The sequence below is a fragment of the Sipha flava genome, unplaced genomic scaffold (assembly GCF_003268045.1).
Source record: "Sipha flava isolate LNK unplaced genomic scaffold, YSA_version1 176_pilon_pilon, whole genome shotgun sequence".
In the NCBI taxonomy this organism is placed as follows: Eukaryota; Metazoa; Arthropoda; class Insecta; order Hemiptera; family Aphididae; genus Sipha; species Sipha flava.
Window position 1 is genome coordinate 565631 of NW_020272062.1, and position 24133 is coordinate 589763.

The 24133-nt window shown below is 27.8% G+C and overlaps 3 protein-coding genes across 5 annotated transcripts in view; all 3 read left to right on the forward strand.

The window, feature by feature from the left end:
• Positions 1–1849: 1849 nt before the first annotated feature.
• On the forward strand, positions 1850–4268 carry LOC112680300. The gene is made up of 4 exons (XM_025550350.1): positions 1850–1964; positions 2070–2560; positions 3156–3419; positions 3505–4268. The coding sequence occupies exons 2-4, from the start codon at positions 2239–2241 to the stop codon at positions 3528–3530; spliced, it is 612 nt and encodes a 203-aa protein (XP_025406135.1). The 5' UTR covers positions 1850–1964; positions 2070–2238; the 3' UTR covers positions 3531–4268.
• A 1576-nt stretch (positions 4269–5844) lies between these two features.
• Positions 5845–7247, forward strand: LOC112680339 (ubiquitin-fold modifier-conjugating enzyme 1). The gene is made up of 4 exons (XM_025550398.1): positions 5845–6132; positions 6535–6666; positions 6730–6897; positions 7035–7247. Exons 1-4 carry the CDS (start codon positions 6016–6018, stop codon positions 7116–7118), a joined length of 501 nt encoding a protein of 166 aa, XP_025406183.1. The 5' UTR covers positions 5845–6015; the 3' UTR covers positions 7119–7247.
• Positions 7248–9921: 2674 nt separating this feature from the next.
• The window catches only part of LOC112680434, a 17282-nt gene continuing 3070 nt past the window's right edge, over positions 9922–24133 (forward strand). For 2 of the 3 annotated variants that reach the window (XM_025550524.1, XM_025550525.1), the window contains exons 1-21: positions 9922–10030; positions 10583–10707; positions 10772–10939; positions 11034–13480; positions 13569–13702; positions 14947–15173; positions 15278–15428; positions 15489–15692; positions 15789–16067; positions 16135–16232; positions 16397–16575; positions 16636–16792; positions 16963–17089; positions 17195–17427; positions 17492–17644; positions 18143–18310; positions 18400–18571; positions 20002–20171; positions 20261–20413; positions 21105–21336; positions 21403–21585. In XM_025550524.1, the coding sequence (XP_025406309.1) occupies positions 10651–10707; positions 10772–10939; positions 11034–13480; positions 13569–13702; positions 14947–15173; positions 15278–15428; positions 15489–15692; positions 15789–16067; positions 16135–16232; positions 16397–16575; positions 16636–16792; positions 16963–17089; positions 17195–17427; positions 17492–17644; positions 18143–18310; positions 18400–18571; positions 20002–20171; positions 20261–20413; positions 21105–21336; positions 21403–21585 (5692 nt within the window). In that variant the 5' untranslated portion in view covers positions 9922–10030; positions 10583–10650. Of the gene's footprint in view, positions 10031–10582; positions 10708–10771; positions 10940–11033; positions 13481–13568; positions 13703–14946; positions 15174–15277; positions 15429–15488; positions 15693–15788; positions 16068–16134; positions 16233–16396; positions 16576–16635; positions 16793–16962; positions 17090–17194; positions 17428–17491; positions 17645–18142; positions 18311–18399; positions 18572–20000; positions 20172–20260; positions 20414–21104; positions 21337–21402; positions 21586–24133 lie in introns of those variants that run through there. The other variant, XM_025550526.1, reaches the window with a different exon arrangement.

Sequence of the window (24133 nt, forward strand, 5' to 3'; positions counted from 1 at the left end):
GTGTTATTAGAAACTATAAATTTAAATTTTTTATAATTAATATATTAGGCGTAAACATTACATTTATTCAAATTTTAAATCACATAATCTGTTATAATTATAACATAATTAAAACCGATATTATATCTTATATTATATAATATATTTTTAGATTAAAACTTCTATGTTGTCGTATTGTTATCAATGTTATTATCGTCTCAATTTTCTCGTTCTGCAACATTTTTTTTTATAATTATTTAACTAAATAATTACTTATTTTAATTTTTTTTATTATATAGCGATAAACCATAAAAATGGAATTTTCAGGGGTTGCAAAATAATACTTTTGCAACTCATATGTTGCAAACCTCTTGTGGCCTCAAAGTGCGACCTCTTGCGACCCCCCAATTACGCCACTGATTACTACAAATTATTATTTAAACACATAATAATAAATTATATTTATAACCTATAGGTACACTGAATATATTAATTAAAATATTTCTAAATACTTCTACATATTTATATACCAGTCAGGTAAAGTATTTGAGTAAATGTATTTAAATGTTTTTATAGTATTTTGAATACTTTTTGAATTAAGTATTTTAAATACAATCTTAGATATATTATGAATTTGTATTTGATTTTCAAAATCTTTTCAAAATCCAAACGAATTATTCGTCTGTTGTCACACATTTATTTTGAAAGATTTACTATTTTATTTATAATATTTTTTCACTCATAATTGGTACAAAAATGTCTAATAATACCTTTCTTGTTGAATTTAACATTACAATTTTAAATTAGTAAATATAAAATTAATTTTGGCCAACCAACTAGTAAAAAGTAATTGAAAAGTATTTAAATACAATTATCATAACAAGTTATTCATTATTCACATAATTATTATACTTAAAATTTATCATATGAACTGAATATTATATTAATTAAAATACTAATAAATATAAATGTAACCAGTGGCGTAGCCAGGATTTTTAAATGGGGGGCTAACCACTTTTTTTAGGATAAGTAAGGTAAGATAGGATATGAGAATTCACCCTTAACCCCTCCCCCCCCATCTACTACCAAGTTTCTAAACGTAATTCAAGCATTTTAGTATAGTTTTAAAAATATTTATTAATATATAATTTATAATAATAATAATAATTTTGGTTTCAGTGTTCAGTCACTTGCTCCACTCTGACAGCTGCATTCTCTTAGGCGAATTTCTGGCAAATTCAGTTATTATTTCACTTTCATCGAATTGCTCTTTTTTATTTATATTAGCCATAGCTTACCCATTCAGTCTGTTTTCCGACATGGTGCTTCTTAAAAAAATTTTTAAGCGATTAAGTGCTGAAAACGTTCTTTCCGGAGTGAAAGAGGTAACTGGTAACGTGGAGAATAATTGTAAAGGTATTTTAATGTTAGGTCGAAGATTGGTGCGATGAGAGAGTGAATCAAGAGCAGAATTCGGTTTTGGAATAGTATTTTGACTCCATTGTTGCCCCCATATGAACAGGTCAGCTCTTATTGTAGATGAGGTATTATCATGGAGATCTTGGACATATATTTTAGCAGGTTTTATAATATTTTTATCGTCATACATATTTAAATTGGCCGGAATAAATCCTTCAAGGGGCATAACATCAATAAGCCTTTGATTAAAACGAGCATTGAGTTTATTAAATAGTCAAGATACATTATACATATAAACACGGCCCATGGGGGAGGCTATAGCCCCCTTAGCCCCCCCCCCCCCTTGGCTACGCCACTGAATGTAACTATAACTATGTAACTACTAACTATAGTTATATAACTTAATAATATGAATACAATTTTTTCTCAGATGATGAAAAAAATAAAATAATTGAATCTAATGATATTGATAATGTTGATTCAAATGAAAAACATTGCTCTGTTGGTTTTGTTGATTTCAATAACAGTTATGTTGACAATATCACTAGCAATTTGATATCACCCAGGTAGTTATTCTATATATATATATATATATATATATATATATATATATATTTTTAACTGAATATTTCTATCATTATAATTGATTTAAATTATATATTTTTTTAAAGTGATGACCCCGCATACTGGTGTGTTAATGATGCAACAAGAAATTATATATCAGTTAATGGAATATCTCAAAATATTGAAACTATTAACTTTATAAAATCAAAAAGAGCAAGTAAAAATGTTAATTATGGAGTTCTTAAAGTACATTACCGATATTGTTCATTATTTTATATGGTCCTTCTTAATGGTGAAAAAGTGAAGAGAAATTACTTTGTTTACTCTGAAAGTACTGGGTCAGTATTCTGTGCTCCTTGTAAATTATTTAGTTCGACATCAGTGTTTTCAAAAGTAGGGTTTTCTGATTGGAGAAAAGAATTACCTCACATAGGAATTCTCACTCGAAAAACTAATGTCTTAACTATGAAAGACAGAGGAAAAGTAGCTCAAAGAATTGATAGTACTTTAATATCACAAATAGAAGGAGAAAATAACTACTGGAAAAATTTTTTAAGGAGAGTTAGCAAAACTGATAAATTTGGTTGTAATCAAATTGGTAATTTTTTAATGTCCTTGGAGCTAATTGCCCTATTTGACCCATTTCTAGCTACACATATAGAAAAATTTGGCAATAAAGGAAAAGCCTAATTTAATTAACCTAACCTATTTATCACTTAATATATTTGAACAGTTTATAACTGTAATGGCTGATCAGGTTTTTACAGTTATAGTGGAAGAAATTCAAAAAGCAAAATACTTTTCAATAATAGTGGATTCAACGCCAGATATATCGCATGTTGATCAATTATCATTTGTGGTGCGGTATATTAAAAATGATGGAACACCTATTGAACGGTTTATGTGTTTTTTGAATAACAGTGGACGTAAATCGGAAGAACTTACTGATGAAATTTTAACTACGTTATCTATTTTTTATCTTGATCCAGCATTTTTACGTGCATAATCTTATGATAATGCAAGTAATATGGTTGGTGCATATAGTGGCTTATAAGCCAGAATTAAAGAAATAATCTATGAGCCAATTTTATTCCTTGTGCTACTCATTCACATTGGAACATGTGCAGCTAGTGCATGACGTGAAGCATGCGATTTTTTTGACATTATTCAAAATATATATAACTTTTTTACAGCTTCCACACATAGATGGTCTGAATTAGAAGGAACCGTGAAAAGTCCTTCAGCAACCCGTTGGTCAGCCCGTGATGATGCTTGTCATTCTTTATCCGAAAATTGGAATAATATAGTACAAGCACTACATAAAATTTCAAATAATATTAATGAAAAACGTTCAACAAGGTCAGAAGCTGTTAGCTTACTTAAAAAAATCAACAGCCTTGAAACAGTATTTATGACAATCTTTTGGACTAACATTTTAGAGCGTGTAAATAAAACCAGTAAGAAGCTACAGTCTGTTGACATAGATTTAATTACAGTTGTTGAACTATATCAATCCTTAATTCATTATATTGAATTTTTAAGAAATGAAAATTCTTTCAAAATATTAGAAGACATTGCCATAAAATAATCTGAAATATAGGATTACAACGATCATAATAAACGGAAAAGAAAAAGGAAAATACATACTGATGAAAATAATGATAATGAAGTATTATTTTCAAAACGAGACTATTTGATTATAAATACTTATTATGTTATACTTGACAAGCAATTATATGAATTAAAAAGAAGGAAACTTGCTTATGATGAATTAGTGAAAAAATTTCTTTTCTTTTTTAAGTTACATGAAATTACTCCAAAAAAAGTAAGAGAAGATGCTGAAGTATTGCAAAAAACTTACCCAAATGATTTAGCAATATGTTTTATAAATGAGTGTGTACAATTTACAGATTTTATTAAAAAATAACGACAAAAGTTCTTTAGTTTTTTTTACTGGGGGAGGGGGAGGCGGCAAAATATGTGTTGCCCTTATCCTAAAATTCCTAAATACGCCACTGGCAAGCACAATTTATGCATGGCAACGATGGTGGCAAAACGTGTGCCAGTCCATTGATTTTGATCCATGGCGCTACGTGTGAGTAAGGATCACAGATATATAAACATGTTTATATATCTCTGGTAGGGATATCAAAAAAACATCAATGTTTTAAACTAAAAAAAATCGATGTTGAACATCGATGGTTAAGTTTCTATATTTTGCATCGATGTGTTACGTTTACCAATGTTTGCTTTATCTCTTATGTTCAAGGATAGGTATTTCACAAAATATTTTTAAAATTATTCATTTGCAAACAATAAAATATAGATATACGTATAATTATAATTTAATATTAACTTGGTTAATAAAACAAGTCAGGATGACTGTATTTTAATCTTAATTCATAATAATATAGTCTTATCGCTAGAAAAATAATATAATAGCCTTGTAATTCTATAATACCTAACTATAGAAGTAAACTAAAATGTTTCCCAAAAATAAATAAATGAAACCGATTATGTAGAAAATCGACATCAAAATTGATTTTTTTAAACAACTTACCCGATCAATTTTGACTTCAATATGAATGACAACATTGGTTTCCATTTAAAATAATATATAAAAATGTTGTTATAACTTACGAATTTATTGTGATTATATTTGACTGTGAATTGTATTTATATAATTTTTTTACACAATGTTTTTTTTTTTTTAATGTTTCTAATAAATAAGTAAATAAATTTAGTTGATATGTTTATAATTAATTTAGCTTGTGGGCTATGGCAAGGAATAATCATTTTTGTCCTATAAAATGTATGTTTGTTTTTTATAAAACATCGATTTTTTTCTAAATACATTGTGTTCTCGATTTCGATGGTTTTTAATTTATTGATATTGTCATCTTCGATGTTTTGTAATAAATAAATCGATACATCGATCGTCACAAATAAATTGCCATCCCTACGTGTGAGGCAAGACGCTCAAAGTAGTTTATACGACGCGAAACAAATGTGCGAATGTTTTTTGATGCGCGTCCAAATACCAACTAAGCTTCCGCTCACCGCAAAGGTATCCTTGCTTGACTTGCTTATTATCCGAAGCAAGTTCAGATAGAGCGAAACATGTCGAATCTTGACTCGCGTCGTGTAAACCCGGCTTAATATAATATTGTTTTGTAGAATGCCAACGAAATTCTCAAGAAATCGCACTCGCCAGGCGATCCACGCGTTTCATGTTTTATTTAATGAGATTTTCATACAAAATATTTTTCAATTAAAATTTTAAGCGGGATGCCCTGGATAAATGCCCCGTTTTGCCTCTCCTTAACGCCGACCCTACCCTTGGGCAGCAATGATTTAAATACGGACCCGTCTAAACCAAATACAATAATAAAGTATTTATACCTGTGATATGTTTTAATTGCCTTCCCCTTAATTGAGCTCCAACTACGCTCTGGGTCCAGGCACGGCTCCATAGCTCCTCCCTCGAGGCTTTTAAAAAATTTAAATATTTTTATACATTTTTGTCCTTGTGAACTGTAAAATCCCGATTATTTAATTAGATACCTACTTAATAATTTTATTTTTCCTAAAAAAACCATATAATGATATTAATATGAAGTGTTTATCATAATACAGGAACGTAGTCACTGTGTCTCAGTACTAATTTGGGGAAACAATTATTATCAGTCAATACTTAAAATGTCCCCTCCCCCGATAAGTCTCTAAAGCCGTGACTGCCTGGGCAGGCAAATTTTTTGATACAAAATTCCTATCATTAATAATTGAAAATTCGAACAATTACTATATTTTATTTGGTTAATTCACTATAATCCTTATCACTCTATGGTAATTATCCTCAATAACCAACACGTGATCATCCTTATCTATTATCATTTATCTATAATGTTTATCATTAAATTAATTCGGTATAATTGTCGTGTTGGACTAGTTTTAGCATTCGAAAGGCAGAAATTGGTACATTACTATTATTACAGAACTATTACTACTACTTGCTAAATTTGACATAACTAGATTTTTAATTCTTATGACATAATGGAAAAAACTAAACAAGCTTTGTCGTCTATACCCCTTCTAAAAACAAAAGCAGGTCCTAGAGATGTAGATTTATGGCCACAACGACTAAAAGAAGAATATCAGTCTTTGATCCAAGTAAGTACAATATAATACATATAAGGTAATATATAATCGTGGCGTATTTTTTAAATTTTTGTTGGGGGTCTTAAATTTTTCTAAAAAATTAGTGATTTTATAATATTATCAAAAATGCATTTAGAGTATGAATTAACAATTATATTATTCGTAGTACTATTAAATTCATTAGTACTATTATATTATTCAAGTACTATAAACAAAAAAATTAAGTGTTAATGACAACCATATTATCTAAATGAATGTTCTTTTTCTCTGTACCTTCATAACAAGTCATTTATGATTGAACCTTTTTTTCTTCTGAGAAGAAGGAACCTGAGAACCTTTCCTCCTCAAAAATACGCTACTTTGTAAGATACATGTATTATTATTTGCTATGAAACATTTTTAAATTATTCATAGTATGTTCAAAACAACAAGGCAGCTGATAATGATTGGTTTCGTCTAGAATCAAACAAGGAAGGAACTAAATGGTTTGGGAACTGTTGGGTGTTTCATAATCAACTTAAATATGAATTTGACATTGAATTTGATGTAAGGTGTCTGCATGTTGTGTGATATTTTTTTTTTAAACTTTTACCCAGTATTTTTCTATAGATTCCAGTTACATTTCCAACTACAGCACCTGAAATTGCATTACCTGAACTTGATGGTAAAACTGCTAAAATGTATCGTGGTGGTAAAATATGTCTTTCTGATCATTTTAAACCATTGTGGGCTAGAAATGTACCAAAGTTTGGCATTTCTCATGCTTTAGCACTTGGTGTAAGTTTTTAGTTTTTCACTTATGAATCATATATAATATTAAATTGGTTTTAAATGCACATATCAAGTGTTAAATAAGCTTGATATATAATAAATGCTATAAATCATTTATTTTTTTTTTTTTTTTTTTATTTTAGTTGGGACCATGGCTAGCAGTTGAAATTCCAGAACTAATTTCACGAGGTGTAGTTGTTTATAAAGAAAAAGATGAGGACAAATAAATATTACTTACAGAAATTATACCTTTACCTTTACCTTAAGAGCTGCAAGTGATATTTAAGTAAATGTTGTATTATTTTAAAATAACTGTTTCTTTTCTTATGTAACCTAACTATCTTATTATATTTAAAATAAATTATATTTTTTTTATTTTAAAAATTTTGAATTTATTTGTGATTGTTTTTTTTACGATTTATGTCTAATTAAATGTAAATTCTTTTTATTTTTATTTTTTTGAAAATATATAAATATAATAAATATATTTTGCATCATAACTTAAACTTAACTGTTATTCTATTAAAATTTATTTTATTTTCCATATTTTTTATAATTTAATTATGCATTAAAATCTGATTTCTAATCTTTAATAACTAATTAATTATATTCACAAATATATAATGTTTCATCCGGTTATGTTCCAGTTATAATACACATCCAGTGTATTAAAATCTAAATCCTTATATTAATATGTAATAATAAGGTTATTGGTAATAATCATATATAAATAATTTTTACTTCAAAATATTATGTATTAATAACAATCAATGTATTGATGGTTATACATTAGGTTATAGCCTTATTTTTCATATTCTTGAATATATTAATAAAAAATGAATTGGACTTACATTTATAAGGAATTGTTATAATATTTTTAAAATTATACAAATATATTTACTAGTTTGCTGGTTTTACTCTGTACTGTATTTGATAATGCAACCAATCATCAATGACACAACTTTTACCTAATTATATATTTAAATATATGTTGTGAATATTTACTTTATTGGAGCTCTTATTGGAGTTTTCTGTGTTAAAAAAAAAAATCAATGTATATTTGATTATATTGTTTTGACTGTGGTTGGAGATTATTTTTTTATTTGAAACAAAAATATTTAAGGTTATGTAGCATGATCTAAAAATTAAGACTAAAACATCAATGATAATTTATATATTGTAACTATATTGTACAACCAAGCTAAATAAAAATATTATTCTCTAAATATGGCTCAAGTTTCAACCATCAGTGTTGTCATTGAGAGGAGGGGGAAAACTCAGTCATTTAACAGTCTAGAGTTTAGTAATTCCAAAGTCGGCACCACATTATAAAAATATAATTACGTCTTTTATAAAGTCATCGACATGTAAATTAAAAAAAAATGAGACGTGAATGATAGTGCAATGGCGTTGGTAAGGATGGGTTTTGAGAGTTCCCCCCCCCCCCCCCCCCATAAATAATCTTTACTTACACTCTTGTTCTAGGGGTTTTTATAGTTATATTTTTTGACTGATTTAATGACCCTCACCCCCAACGTTAATCGGCACTTTGGTAAAATGAGCCACAGTGTTTGATATTTAATAAGAGCATAATGCCGACTGCTCTATTTTAGAAAATTTGAAATAAATCTGTTAACCATTCATGGTAAACTCAAATATATTGAAGCTTTGACATATATAGCCAATTCTCGGAAATTGACGTTTTTGTACACTAACAGTTGGACGGTTGAAGTTTTATCAAATTACTTACACATTTTATATTGAATAAAATCTTGGCAAGGGTTTTCTAATGGAAAGTGTTGCATATACTGTTAAATCATATATAATTGAACTGCCTATTATGTAAGTAATCTTCTGAGTGCTCTATTAATATTACCTATTATCGATAACAATTTTGAGAATAGGCGCTACAGGTGGTATCGCGAAAATATGTATTCAACGTTCACGTTTGTGTTGGGCTCCGGAGTTGATCTAAACTTTCGGAAGATTATAATTTTGTAATCTATTTTCTTTGGTTGTTACCTTCATTATATCTTTAAATGTCTCGACCACTGACATCGCCGAAATATTTGAGTATTCACGTAAATTTTAATTTTTTCAATCTTGCAATAAACCAAATTGCTTTTTAAACGAATCGTCTTACTGCTTCCACATATATACTTTTTGTTAAAAATATATTATTCATTTTCGTAGCGGATTTTCTATGTATTGTTTGATGGTCATCATTCCATTCAAATATATAAGTAATATAAGTAATTAACATTCCGACTCCCAACTTATATTATCAAAGAGCAAATATGAACCTTACTACATAATTTCAAATAATAACGAATTATTTTCACTCAATATTGTTTTATTATAAAAAATAACATGTATGATGCGACAAAAAATACATGATACAAAATTAGCAAAATGTATGCAATTCTTATGTAAGTAGTACATTGTAATTTCCATTATTTCTGATCTATAAAATTTTGATCAATCAGAATGGGTTGTGTGTAATGTTTATTTTTAGTCTCAATTAACATTTATATGTTAAATAACAAATAAATACATCAATATTTTGATATTTTTTAAGTAAATAAATTATAGTTTAAAGAAAATATTATGATAAATATTTTATTAAGCAATAAACGTTTTATAAATACAGTAGGTATATTAATTTTAGATTATCTTTTAATTTACAACATTTATTAATACTTAAATACCTATTTCACAAATAAACTAATCTTAATTACTTTGCATTATCTTGTAGAATGTTGATACCATATTATTAAAATGTGTGTGTATTCTAAATTTTTTTTTTAATCATGTGATTGTAGGCAGACAATACTTGTTATTTATTATAGATTAGACATTGCTCTATAAATTATGTTCGACTTATTGTTACTATTATGCAGTTTATTTATTCTTTTAAATTCAGTCATAAAATAATCATGTAACTGGATATATATGTGTTATTTTGTTTGGTTCTTTAGGTTTTATAAATTATAAAGTACCTATATTGTAAAATAATAGGTACACAATTTTTTATCTACTACATATATTATTGTTTGGGTGCAATGTCTTATGTAGATTTGTTTGATGAATACATTTCACAACCCAACATTAGTAGTAGCTGGAACACCAAGTTATTAAAGTAATAATTTAATTATAATTTAAGAAAAAACTGTAGGTAGAAACTTATTTTATCTAAATTTAACTACTGCTAAACTAACTTTTTGTTGACAAATTATTTTGTATTTCAGATACCTATTTTAGTTGTTTATACGGGTTACTTAATGTAAATTATTTATACATTTTAAAATTAGTCTTGATAAATTATGTAATTTAAGATTTTTTTTTTATTGTCATGACTCATGAGTAAAACATCATTAGTTTTATATATTTTCTAATCAATATTTTATTTCTTATGAAAAATAGTTAATAATAATATTTTACTTCATCTTATATTTATGGTTTATCGAAATTTAGATAATATCCATTGTTGTTATTTTGTTTATTTTATAGAAATACAATTTTAAGTTATAAATTTTTTCTTATTAAAGATAAAAAATGGGTTATCTATACCCTGGGTATATCGAACAAAGCAATATTATTAATTACAGGGTATTCATACAGATTAGAACGGCATGTATAACTGTCTTATTTTTCACTTTTGTTATTTTAACCTTTGCTCTTTAAACTCTAGATTAACATCATACAAAACCAAGAATAATGGTAATACTTTTAGACTTCAGTTCACCTTAGCACGTCAACATGAAGGTTTATACTATAATAACAATTTTATTTTTGTTACATTATGAAGTATTGTGTGTAAGTATTTTAAATATAAATAAAACATTTTAAATATACTTTTACATTTTTTATATTGTATTAGATTGGTACTTATACAGAAATAGTAACTAAACCATCACTTACTGAAGAACAATTGAATTGGGCAGCATTCAATGCTAACAGTAATACTGGAATAAAAAACAGTGGCTTTAAAGGAAACTTTAGACCTGAACATAAACCTATAGCTTCTACAATTTTTAAACAATCTAATGTAAAGAATATAAACAATGATATTAGAATTTAATTTTAATAATTATTTTATGGAATAAAACAAACTTGTTAATTTTTTTTAATTTTTTTTTTAGAATAATGCAGCTCCATTATGGGATGGTGAAAATTGTCCTCCAAGATCAACTGCATTATTTCCAATTCAATCGGACTGTAGAAAATTTTTAAATTGCTTTAAAGGTCGTGGGTTTGTCCAATCATGTGCACCAGGTACTTTATTCAATCCTAATAGTTTAGAATGTGATTTTCCTGCTAAAGTACAATGTCTGGATGGAAGTCCATCAAAAGTTGATTCATCATTTATTAACAGAAATCCTAGTCAAGATTTTGATTTAAATGTTCAAACATCCAATCAAGATCGTTTATTTATAAATAATAATCAATATCGACCTCAATCATTAAATCAATACCAACCTCCATCATTAAACCATTATCAACCTCAATTTTCAAATAAGGATCAACCTCAATCTACTTACCCTTTAACTGGAACATCACTTTTAACCGGAAATAAACAGTTAAAATCTGATGATTACTCCCAACATTTTGATTCTGTTGTTACCCCAGAATATGATTTACATTCTGAAGGATATAAACCACATCTCAGTTCTGATTTTCAAGATAATATATATGCTAATTCAAATATTGAAGGGAAACCACAGTTGGTTAGCCCCATGAAAAAAAACCATAAATTTGCACCCTATAATTCACCTAATGAGCAAGTATTTAACCCAAGCCTTCTAACTGAACCTCAACAAGTTTTTGGTAATACAAATTATCCTGGACAAATTCAAGAGCAGTTCCCTATCGGACAAAATTTACAATCAAAATCAGCATCAATTGGTAGCAACACAAATTATCCAGGATCAATTTATCAGCAGTTTCCTGCTGGACAAAATGTTAATCTATTTCCATCAAAAAATTTTTATAATAGACCTGCAAATCCAGCACAAGAAAGTTCTCTGATTTCAAACAGTCAGTCAAATGTTGAAGGATCTCAATTTCAACTGAATCAAAATAATAATGAAAAACCTGGTGTTTTTGAAACATCCAATTACGAACCCCATTTTAATTATGATACACCTGATAATTATGATAATATTCCAGAAACTCAAGATACTTATTTAAATGAACAAGAACAAAAATATCAACATCAAAATATTAGATTTCCTTCACCAAAAGAAAATTTACCTATTCCTCAAACTGTTTATGACAGAAATCAAAAGTCAATTTTATCAAACCCTCCTAACATTAATCCAAATACTTGGATGCGAGGACAGCTTAAGGGAAAAAAAGGTGTCAATCGAAATTCTTATCCTAATGGTTATACAGATGAACAAATTCAACAAGAAGAATTTCAAAAACCTCACAATCTTCTGAGCAAACCATCATTGACCTTTGATTTAGGTCATGAACAACAAATAGAGCAGAACAAACAAGTTCATATTCAGAATACTTATGACTCAAGTCAAAGTTATTTAGATCATGGACAACCATTATCATTATCAAATAGTCATAGTCATAACTCAAATCCTTCACCTGATTATTTAGCTTCTTCTAATGTTAATCAACCTGAATCACAGCAAAACTCATATCCAAGACCTCAAAATAGACAAATATATGTAGACTCAAAAATGAATAAACAGTTTAAAATAGTGGTTCCTAATGTTTCTTATACTGCTGATAACATAGAACAGCCAACATTATCCTTAGAAAATTCACCTACTACCATATCATCCAAACAATTAAATTATGATAAAGGTTCTTCTGGTTATAATACAATACAATACCTTAACAAAAATAAAAATTTGGATTTGACTCAAAATCTTAGTTACATAGATAACAATCAATCTCCTTCTCAGAAATCCATCGTATACTCACCACCATCAGCTTCTTCTTGTCCAAAAGGGTTTAGTGGTATTAAACCACACCCAACAGATTGTTCAAAATTTATAAGTTGTGCTAGTGGTAGACAGTTTGAAATGAATTGTGGTCCTGGTACGTTATTTAACCCTACCATATCTGTGTGTGATTATCCATATAATGTAGAATGTAATCGAATTGTTATAACTACAACTACATCAGCCACAACTGAAGATTATAACCTACCTATTGATTTAAGACAACAATTTGATTATAAAAATAGTAGCACTGATTTAGTAACTGAAAAAGAAACTTTTGAAGACCATATAGCCTTATTAGAAACTTTGCCTACTGAAAATCGACAGTTTAAAGTCTTGAGAAATCCATCTTCAGTCGATTTACCAGATAATTTTTTACCAAACTCTTCTATAATAGATACACCTCTTAAGGGGATGAATAATTTAATAAAAAATAATATAACAGTGAGAATTGATTTAAAACCTAATAATACTCAGTCAATTAGATTACGAGGAAGTCCTAAAAACAATGAAGGATTTTTACAAGTTCAAGAGAAACCTTTTCAATGGGGTGTTGTTTGTGATGAAATAAATTCTTGGACAATTAATAAAGCCGATATTGTTTGTAAACAGCTTGGATTTAAAAGGTATAAGTTGGTATAATATTTTAGCACTTTATATTGATTTTTATAATTAAACTGATTCTGATATTAAATTATTTTATATTTTAATTAGAGGATCAGAACAAACATGGCAAGGTTTAACTGTTACTACTGATAATCCAACTACATTATTGAGAAACATAGGAGTTACAAAAGTATCATGCAATGGGCAAGAAAGTGCATTTCATAACTGTAAACTTCAAAATAGTAAGTAAAAATTAACAAGTTATACCTACCTATAATTTATGTAAATTTTGAACAATCACATTTTAAATGCTTGAAAGTTATAGTTGGTATATAAATATTAGATAAAAAACATTTTACATTCCTCTGAATTTCAATGTATAAAATATTGCTTCATGTTGTTCTAGCTACAAATGTGCAAGAAGGTCTTTAGAAACTGATTTTTTTTTAGGTCCATCCATTATAATTACTGTGAAATACTATCAATTTTATTTTCAGAAATTTCAGTACCTCCAATATTTGGGCTCATGTTGCGCTTATGTTCAGTTATGTATCATATTATTTTTACTATCAAATATAACTATTACTGAAGTGTTAAATCTAAATAAAAATTTCATAAAAGTTATGTTATTATTCATATAAATAAAACATTCTACATTTATTATTATAATTATTTTAAGCATTATTTAGATAAATATTATATCTTAAGGAAGGATAACAATTTTACATTGTTTCCATTCAGGACAATATATTTTGAAGTCACCCATACAAATACAAATTTGGGTATTTATCTTTCTACATTTAGGTATCTAACATCATAATTCAATTTCTATTATAGTAATATTATATTACTTGTTCCCTTTTTTATAAGTAAATATTTATAAATGAATTTATAATTTTAAAAAATTAATATATGTATAATTATATATGTAATACAGGTTATCAAATTTTAATTTTCTTTAACTTTATCCTATAATATATAAGTAAGACTAAGAAAATATAAACCTGATATTTTTTGATATTTATTAAAATTAATTATATAAAAATAAATTTACATATTAGTAAATTATAATTTATAATTTTTCTTAAATGTCTTAATTAAAGAAGATGAAATATATATTTAATTAATATATGTAATTTGTTAAATAATAATTAATTTAGAGTTGATATTATATCATGCTGTATCTGATATGATTTTAATGTACTTAACTATTAACTATCAATTTCAGCGGTTGGCAACCGACGGCCCGCGGCCATATCTGGCTTACACGTTTCTATTACGCAGCCCTCATTAAATTCCAAAATTAGGAAATTTTATTGAATATCATGTCAATTTCTTGTATTGGCTCATGAACCCTTTTTAATTTTCGAATGTGGCCCAAGGATCCAAAAAGGTTGCTGACCACTGATCTAATTGATAATATGTAAATCATATTTTTTTGCTCATTGTTAATAATACTCTAACATATTATTTGTCATTTTTTTAGGTAAAAATTGCAATGTAGAAAGAGATGCAGTTTGGGTAAAATGCCGAGTAAATTCCGGGTCAGAATGTCAACCAGAAGAAGTATCATATGATGGAAAGTGTTATAAATTATTCGTTCCTATTCGAGAAAAACAAAATGAAACTATTCAGGATGTTGGATTCAGCAAAACTGAAGCATTAGAACACTGTCACAAACGAGGAGGAAAACTTTTAGACATTGACTCTCAAGTAAAGTATTTATTAATTTCAATTGTATTACTTATGCCATCACAAAAACATAATATAATATAAAATTGTAAATTTTAATTTATTATATTTGTTTTTTTCTGTAGAAAGAAAATGATTTTATATCTGAATGGTTATTCAGACAAAAAACAGAAGGTCCTATACTAACCTCTGGGGTTGGCTTATCATTTTTAAAAAGTCCAATATGGATTTGGGAAGGTACAGAAAATTCATTTGTGTACCAAAATTGGTGGCCAGGTAATTAAAATTATAAAAATGTACATTGTAAGTCAATTTAATTATATATTTTGCAATTAGGTTGGGAATTAAGAAAAACTGTTGTACCAGTTATAAAATCTAACCGTGCATTATGTATTGTGTTACAAAAATCATTTCCTTGTCCTTCTAACCCAAACAGCACAAAATTATGTGATTCTGAATACTATTATTGGGAAGCAATTGATTGTGGAACAAAAACTGATAGATTACCTTATGTTTGTGAAAGAAATGTTGATGATATTGGTTAGTTTTTTTTTTTTTCAATAAAAATGCATATTCAAGTATTTATTGTTTCTTATAATAATGCAAGTCTTATTTATTTGGAGAAATATATTCTAGGTTGTTTAATTGGGGCTGGTTCAGACTATGTTGGTTCTGCTAATACAACTGCGACTGGAAACGCCTGTTTATCCTGGGAAGATCAAAGAGTTTTAATGGCCATGAAATATAGAGTATCAGAAAAAACTAGAAGATCATTATTAAATAAACATAATAAGTGTAGGAATCCTGATGGTACTGATTTACAGCCATGGTGCTATGTTCAAACATCTGAAGGAATGGTCCGAAGTGAATTTTGTGACATACCCCCTTGTAACTCTATTGCAAAATTATTTAGAGGTTGTTTACAAAATATTTGAATATTAAAGTAAACTTCAATTATTATACATATATTATTACATTTTAGCCATGCCATTAATTGAAGAACCAAAATGTGATATGGGTTTTTTTGAATGTCAACCTAATGAGTGTATCACTCAAGCTTGGGTTTGTGATAATCAAGCAGTAAGTTAATGTTGTTATTGCATCTGCATGTTATATTAATAATATTCTATAAAATGCAGATACTAATGGTACATATTTTACTAATAAAATTATGTTATTTTTATACATTTAATTTAGTAGAAATTATTTATAAATATAGTAATATAATTTATCTGTATATTCAGGATTGTAGTAATGGTATGGATGAAAAAAATTGTTCTAATTCTTTAGACAGTTTTATTAAAACTCCTGAGGCTAAATTAATCTACCACGAAGTAGAAAAATGGCTTCATACAACTGTTCATACGTGTGCTAATCGTTGTATGCAAGCAAATGGATTTATGTGCCTATCATTTTCACATAAGTCAGTAAACATTATCCATTATATCCTGACTATAATTTATAAGTATTGAATTATTTTTAGTGAAGTTGATCAAACATGTATATTGAATGAAAGAACGAAAAATGATAGCAGTACAATTTTGGAACCTAATAAAGATTGGAATTATTATGAAATGGACAGTGCTCTTTGTCTAGGAAAATTTATTTGTGATAATGGAAATTGTATTGACAAGTTAAAGGTATTTTTTTTAACTCTAATTTGTCATTAGTAAAACTGTTTAGTATCTAATAGAATCTATGAATTTTTGTTGTAACTGTACGTATTATATTAATGTATTTTTTCAAAAGTATATAATTTATATATTTCCAAATAAATATATAATGGTACAGTAATTTTGTTTTTTTATAGGAATGTGATGGACATAATGATTGTGGAGATCGTAGTGATGAAACAAAATGTACTGAAGCTATGATGGGATATGAAATAAGATTGGCTGGTGGTAATTCTACTAATGAGGGACGTGTTGAAGTAAAAGGTAATTTTGATATAATATTTATTAATAATTGATTGTATATTTATTTATTTATTTATTAATAGTTTATTTAATATTTTTGTATTAAATAAAAATGTATATTTTTAGTGCTTGGTGAATGGGGGGTTATATGTGATGATAAATTTGACTTGCGAGAAGCTAATGTCATCTGCCAAGAACTGGGCTTCCCAGGTTCTCTTGCTGTGAAACCAAATTCTTATTTTGGAGTGCCTAATAAAACAAGATTCGTGTTGGATGATCTTGATTGCAATGGAAATGAAAAATCATTGTACTCTTGTCAGTTTAAAGAATGGGGAGTTCATGACTGCAATATTCAAGAGGTTTTAAAATCATATATTTTATTAATCACTACTAATTAATTGTTTATGAATTACCGAATTTCAGTCGGCTGGAGTTGTGTGTAAAGTAGCTGGTGGAAAAACTTGCTTAAGCGAAGAATTTGAATGTAAATCTAGAGAATGTATTCCAATACGTTTCTTGTGCGATTCAGTGACAGATTGTACTGATGGGTCAGATGAATCTCCTGAACAGTGTAATGTGAGTGTCACTACTACACCAATAACTACATCAACTAGTACAACAACTAAAGCGCCAAAAAAATTTATTCAGAAAATTGCTCCAAAGAAAAAAGGATAATCTTTTGCATAAACTCTTTTAGTTATTAAATAATAATGGAACATTTTATATTAAGTCATATGCCAGTGTTTTATATATTTGTTTTAAACTACTAAATTGTATTAGAATGTAGATATAAAAAAAATTAAAAAATATTAAGTTAAATACCTATATGACTCTTTGTTTTTATTTATCTGATAAAATCCAAGTTAAGACGCTGGATTAACAATTTTAATTACTTAATGCCAGCAATTTAACTTTGAATATCTTTATCTCATTAGTATTATATTCCTTTTCGAATTTTCTATACTTTTAAGTTACAATTCCTTCTTTTAATTATTTTATTTTCGTCCAATTGACGATCAACTTCTACCAAAAGTATGTATTTTAATGTTCATATTTTTTTTATGGTACCTACAGTCACCTTTAGAGATACGTTTAGTTGGTGGAAATGAACGTCGAGCTGGTATGGAAGGCAGGGTTGAAGTGCGTCAATTTGGTGTTTGGGGAACAGTGTGTGATGATGATTTTGGTATAAACGAAGCACTTGTCATTTGCAACAATCTAGGTTTTAAAGGAAATGCTGAAGTGAGTTGTACTTGAATAAATATATAATTTTGAGCAAAAATTACTTACTTTTTTAGTAGTTTCTATTCAACAATTTAAAATATATCTAGTTTAAAAAAGAAGCAGCTTTTGGCCCCGGAAAAGGACAGATTTGGTTGGATCAATTGCGGTGTGCGGGTAATGAAACCTCTTTAGAACATTGTATACACGCAAAATGGGGACAACATAATTGTAAACATGATGAAGATGTATCGGTTATTTGTCATGTGGATCGAAAAAAAAGTAATTTAACATTAAATTATTTTAGATACATAAATATAAATATTATGATTATATAATTAGTCTTCAAAATTACAAAATATCAAAAATGTGTTGAAATTGAACTATATAAAAACAATATAACAATAATATTAAAATTTTATACCTTAATAAACTTGAAATTGATAAATAAAAAATGTCGGTAATTATATAGGTAGACTAAAAACTTGAAAAAAACTGTCATCTGTCTGGTAATATAAATTAGGTGGTTATTGACATTAGTAGTGAATGCGTTTAAATTTAAAACCATTAACTTAAAATAAATTATTACACATAATAAAATTTACTTGCACAGGGTTCGGTGCGACCACATAACACCTCTTCCCCCCCTTAGGGCCGATATTGATTTAGAGGGAGGTAACTAGCATTATACTTTCCCAGATTATAATAAATTCTAGGAAATAAGACAAAAATAGTGCATCTTTACTTTTAAACAATGTAGTCAAGTACTAACGAAAGAGGGGGTGATTAGGCGTTGAAATCCCCCAAATATCAGAATTTTTTTTATAAAAAAAATGATCTGACCTACAAATATAATAGTTATTACAAATTTTCTTATAAGACTTGAAAATAAAATATACAATGAGTAATAAAGCATGTAATTTATCAAAATTATTTATTTTACATATTTTCAAAATCTTTCTCCGAAATGTTTTATTATTAGTAGGTATTTTAATTTTTATTCCATGTTAGTAGTTATTATTAATTTTTTATGTTTATCTATATATTTTTATTGTTCTTAATTTTAACAATAATTTGTTTAAGCTATTTCTGTTGTGTGCCTCCTATAAGCTACATATGACCTCTTAGCGTCAGTTTAAAATTACTGCCCTATATAATTAACATATATATAACATTCATATTACCTGTTACCAGGGGCGTATTCTAGGGGGGGAAGGGGGCGATTTAAGGAATCGATTATACGAGTATGTGAGATACACATTACAATTTTTTTTAATGTGGATCATTTTATAACAAAATCAAATTACGCATGGTTGTGAATACTGAATTGGGCTTTTTGTCGGGTCCATACTTAGTGAAAAATCAAATAAGACACAAGTGTAACTTTCAAAACATAGACAGTTGTTAAAAAAGAACTATACAAAAGTCGATTCTAAGTGGATCCGGCATTAGATTAAAAAAAAACCACAAATATTAAGTATTCACCCGATTAAAATATTACAAAAATTTGTCTTGTAAATTTTGAGCCTGAATTGAAAAAAAAATTTGAGTCACCCTTCCCCCCCCTAGAGTAAGTCTAAATACGCTCTGCCTGTTACATGCTCAAATGATTCTGGACACTTAATACTTGTCATCTGTACCTATTCTTTGAATGCGTTTTCTTTTTAAATATTATAATTTTTGTTTGATTTTTTGCTTGTTAATCATAAAGAATGCAGATTCTTCATTATTAACGGCTGTAATACCGAAAAAAAAACATCTTAAAGAACTGCTACCGGGTCAATGTGGAAAACGGTTAGTTACGATTCCAAAGTGGAAGAGTATGATGCAACAAAGAATAGCGTTAGGATATCATTCTGAGAGGGGAGACCATCCCTGGCAGGTATGTAAAAATATTTTTAAAATAATTTTATCTATTATAGCTCTTGTTAATTGTTAGTGAATTATAATAAATTATATAATAAAATTCAGGCCAGTATAAGATCGAGGACACCGTCCGGTCTAACGGAACATGTTTGCGGTGCAGTTATTATTTCTAAATATCACATATTAACGGCTGCACATTGTGTACGAGATTTAGATAAAGATGTATACTACGTCAGAATTGGTGACTTCAATATGGATGTAAGTACCAACTAATAAACTAAAAGTGTTATCTAAATGCTTTATTTATTTATTTTGACAAGGTAGTAAACATATAAAAAATGTTTCAAATAAGTAAAATATAATTTATAAAAACCCGAACAAGAAAGTATACTTAAAATTGAATATATTTTTAAAAAATAGGTACATAAGGTATTTACGACTTTTCTCTTCTCCATATCTGGTGTAAATAGTGATTGAGAATTGGGGGAGCTGAAACTCAAGTTTATATTGAACACTTTATTGACACTTACATAGGCTTTCAATTCAATTTACCTACATAAAGTATAATATATAGTACTTAAATTAATAATATTGATAGGTACTTATTAATTATTTTGGTAATACAATAAAGCACTTCACTGCACTTTTCGGCTCATTCGACTAACATTCAAGTACATACACGAGCAATCATGAAAGTTAACCATCTTGACTAATGAAAACAATAAAAAAATGTTTGATTTTCATTGTTATAAAATTTGATTGTCAGTTATACACATACACAGTCAGGCATGAATATAAATCACGTTGATTGTCATTCAAAACTGACCCGTGTATGGACTCCTTTAGATAATAATTATTTTGGCTACTTTTTTGTACCTCGACGGAAAATTAAATTCTTATGTATTACTTAAAGGGTTAATGAATTTGTGTTTGATTTAATGGCTTATAGATAAACGAAGACTCTGAACAAGATATTTACATTGATGAAATTTACAACCATGATAATTTTGAAGGAAGCGTAAAATTGAATAACGATATATCAGTTATAAAATTAAAGACTGCAGGGATCAAGTTTAATCAATATGTACAGCCTATTTGTTTACCTAATAAAAATATTAAATTGAAATCCAGTATGAACTGCACCATTACCGGATGGGGATCTGACGGTTCTATTGGCTCAAGTATATTATTTATGATAACGTTAAATCAAAAAAGTTTTATTTAGTATCCTAAATATAATTGTTTAGGTTTCGCTAAAAGTCTGCGATCAGCCTCGGTGCCAATAATAGATGAGAAGATATGTAAATCTGATTTTGTATACGGTAAAACGGCTATTACAGATGGAATGTTTTGTGCAGGAAATCTTGATGGTGGAGTCGATGCTTGCCAAGGCGATTCTGGAGGTCCCATGGTCTGTTCCACCGATTTAGGTAAAATATATAAGTATATTTTTTTTTGATAATCATAAGGCTTGACTTAAAAAAATAATATTTTCTTTGAACTGTTTGAACAAAATTAAACTTCTAGATATCTAGGATATACATGTTTAATGACTATTAAAGATGAGAATAAAAAAAGTTAAACCGTTTTATGGTACAATGATGCTATTACATATTATAAATTCAATATTATATTATGTAAAATATATGTTGTGTACTATTTATGTAGAGTCATGTCAAGCTATTCAGCGTCCTGGTGTAACATTTTTTTGCGTCCTACGATTAAATTACTAATTGTTTTCTTATTATATAAATTTCCATGGGACACCATATTACCAGACATCACGAAAACAAAAAAAAACCATGCAATATTTATTATTTATAATTATTAATTTATTTTAATTAAAAACATTAATAACGAAATAATCACTAACATAATTAATATATAAAAATAACAAACAATATTTTATATTTTTTTTCTTGCTTTATCTTTGGCAAATATATGGACCAAAGTACTCGTTACTACTTCAGATTCCATGCAGAAGAGCGATGAAGATGTTTTTTCATTTGCTAATGATGAGTGGATATATGTTTTTACTCTTTTCAAAACAGAAAATGAACATTTACCAATTGAATTTGAACAAGGCACGCTTGTAAATATTTTAAGTGCAATTCCTATTGATGAAAATGTCGAACATATATTCTAATTTTTAATACTTTTAATAAAACGTGAAAATAATTTTTTTGACTTCTGGCATACATGAAATCATTTGTTTAAATTGTAATAATTCTTCAATTAATTCGATTCCTAAGTCATCTTCATATATTTCATATTAATTTTCAGCTTTTAACCTAAGCTTAGTTCGGTCTATGTTTTCTAAATTTAAAAAAATCAAAATTTTCATTTAATTACTTGTATGCTTATTTGCGATTATTTAATGTACTGATTAAAGCAGCGGTTCCCAATCCATGGGCCGCGAACAGGTGGTACTGGGCCGTGAATCATATTATATTAACATTACTTATAGATATATATTTTTAAAATATTAAATATCAGTAAGTGAAGAAGATTCGTTGATTGAACTTTCATGTGACCAGATTCTCAAATCGTTTTTTAAAACTACACCATGATTACCATTCTAGTTAAATATTCTGCAAGACTTTCCAGCAATTTCTAAAATTTCACTTAGAAACTTGATGGGCTGTATTTCGACAACCTGTGTGTCTGTGTGAATGAGCTTTCTACTTTAATTTTCTTAAAAAAAAAATGTAGGAATAAATTGAATGTTGAGTGATTTAAGGCTAAAACTTTTCATTTTTAATCCAGTTATTGATTCTCTTGTGGGGGACAATCCAAAATCACATTAAATTGTTTAACTCTTGAATAATCTGGTTCAATGAAGTTTTTTTTTTGATAAACAATTGTTTTTTAATAAATAAATTGTAATAACTGACGTATATGCACATTATACATATATTACTACTGGTGGGCCTCAAAGATTTTCTACGACATTAGTGGTCCGCACTACTAAAAAGGCTGGGAACCGCTGGATTAAAGCATCAATGATAAGAAAAAAAAGTTTTAACTTTTGTTTTTATTTCTGGAAACACAATATCTTCCGCAACTCCTTCATCAAAAAATTAGTCTTTTTTTTGTCTCCTTGACTCATTGCAGTGGCGTATTTAGGAATTTTTCTAGGGGGGGATGAAATATATAATAATACATCCTAACACCCATTAATTCGTACATAATATACATTTTTAAAATCCCCTAACTTGTTACCTATTGAGGTTAGTGTGGATCAAGGCAAAATAGAATTAATCTTTATAATTACCTCATCATTTTCCAAACAAATTTTTTTATTTGTACTAAAATAAGAAAATAAAGTTTTTTTTTGTTTTTGAATATTACTCATACTGTCTTAAAACTTCACAGTTACAACTTACAAGACGCAAAAAATAAAGTTGAACAATAGTCAATTCGGCAGTAAGTCAGTACTCGGAATGGCGCGGCGTCGCTATCCGTCAACGTCCAATGACCGTACATATCTACTTTTAACGAATCACGATATCATAAGATAAAATATATATATATATATATATATATATATATATATCTGTACATTAGCCATAAATCTACTAGTAACAAATTTTCTAAAAATAAACCCGCCCGGCCGCCCTATGGTTAATCCACGATCTTCATGGTCATTTTGTTTTGTTTACCGATTGCTTATCGGGTTTATTATAAACACTCTTGCATGAAAAATAATTCACAGAAACGTACAAAATACAGTACACCATAATATAGGTATATGCCTGATAGTCGTATATGCCGCCAACGATAAACGATTAGTGGCGATTAGTATATCAGACTATCAAAGCGGTACAATTACCACGACTAGAACATTTAGAAAACAGAAAACATACATGCTTGAAAGTAATATCATATTAAGAATATTAGAGAAAATGAGACAACTTATAGCTACTTAGGAAAAAAAAAGGTCAAGGGGGGGGATCTATCCCCCATATCCCCCCCCCC

What these genes read in the sequence shown, in the direction of transcription:
- LOC112680300 (XM_025550350.1), top strand. Translation starts at nt 2,239, where the DNA reads ATGGTCCTTCTTAATGGTGAAAAAGTGAAGAGAAATTACTTTGTTTAC. An exon ending in ATTTGGTTGTAATCAAATTG is followed by an intron (nt 2,561 to 3,155) that starts GTAATTTTTTAA and finishes ACTTTTTTACAG; the next exon opens with CTTCCACACATAGATGGTCT. An exon ending in AGAGCGTGTAAATAAAACCA is followed by an intron (nt 3,420 to 3,504) that starts GTAAGAAGCTAC and finishes TGAATTTTTAAG; the next exon opens with AAATGAAAATTCTTTCAAAA.
- LOC112680339 (XM_025550398.1), top strand. Translation starts at nt 6,016, where the DNA reads ATGGAAAAAACTAAACAAGCTTTGTCGTCTATACCCCTTCTAAAAACA. An exon ending in AATTTGACATTGAATTTGAT is followed by an intron (nt 6,667 to 6,729) that starts GTAAGGTGTCTG and finishes ATTTTTCTATAG; the next exon opens with ATTCCAGTTACATTTCCAAC. An exon ending in CTCATGCTTTAGCACTTGGT is followed by an intron (nt 6,898 to 7,034) that starts GTAAGTTTTTAG and finishes TTTTTATTTTAG; the next exon opens with TTGGGACCATGGCTAGCAGT.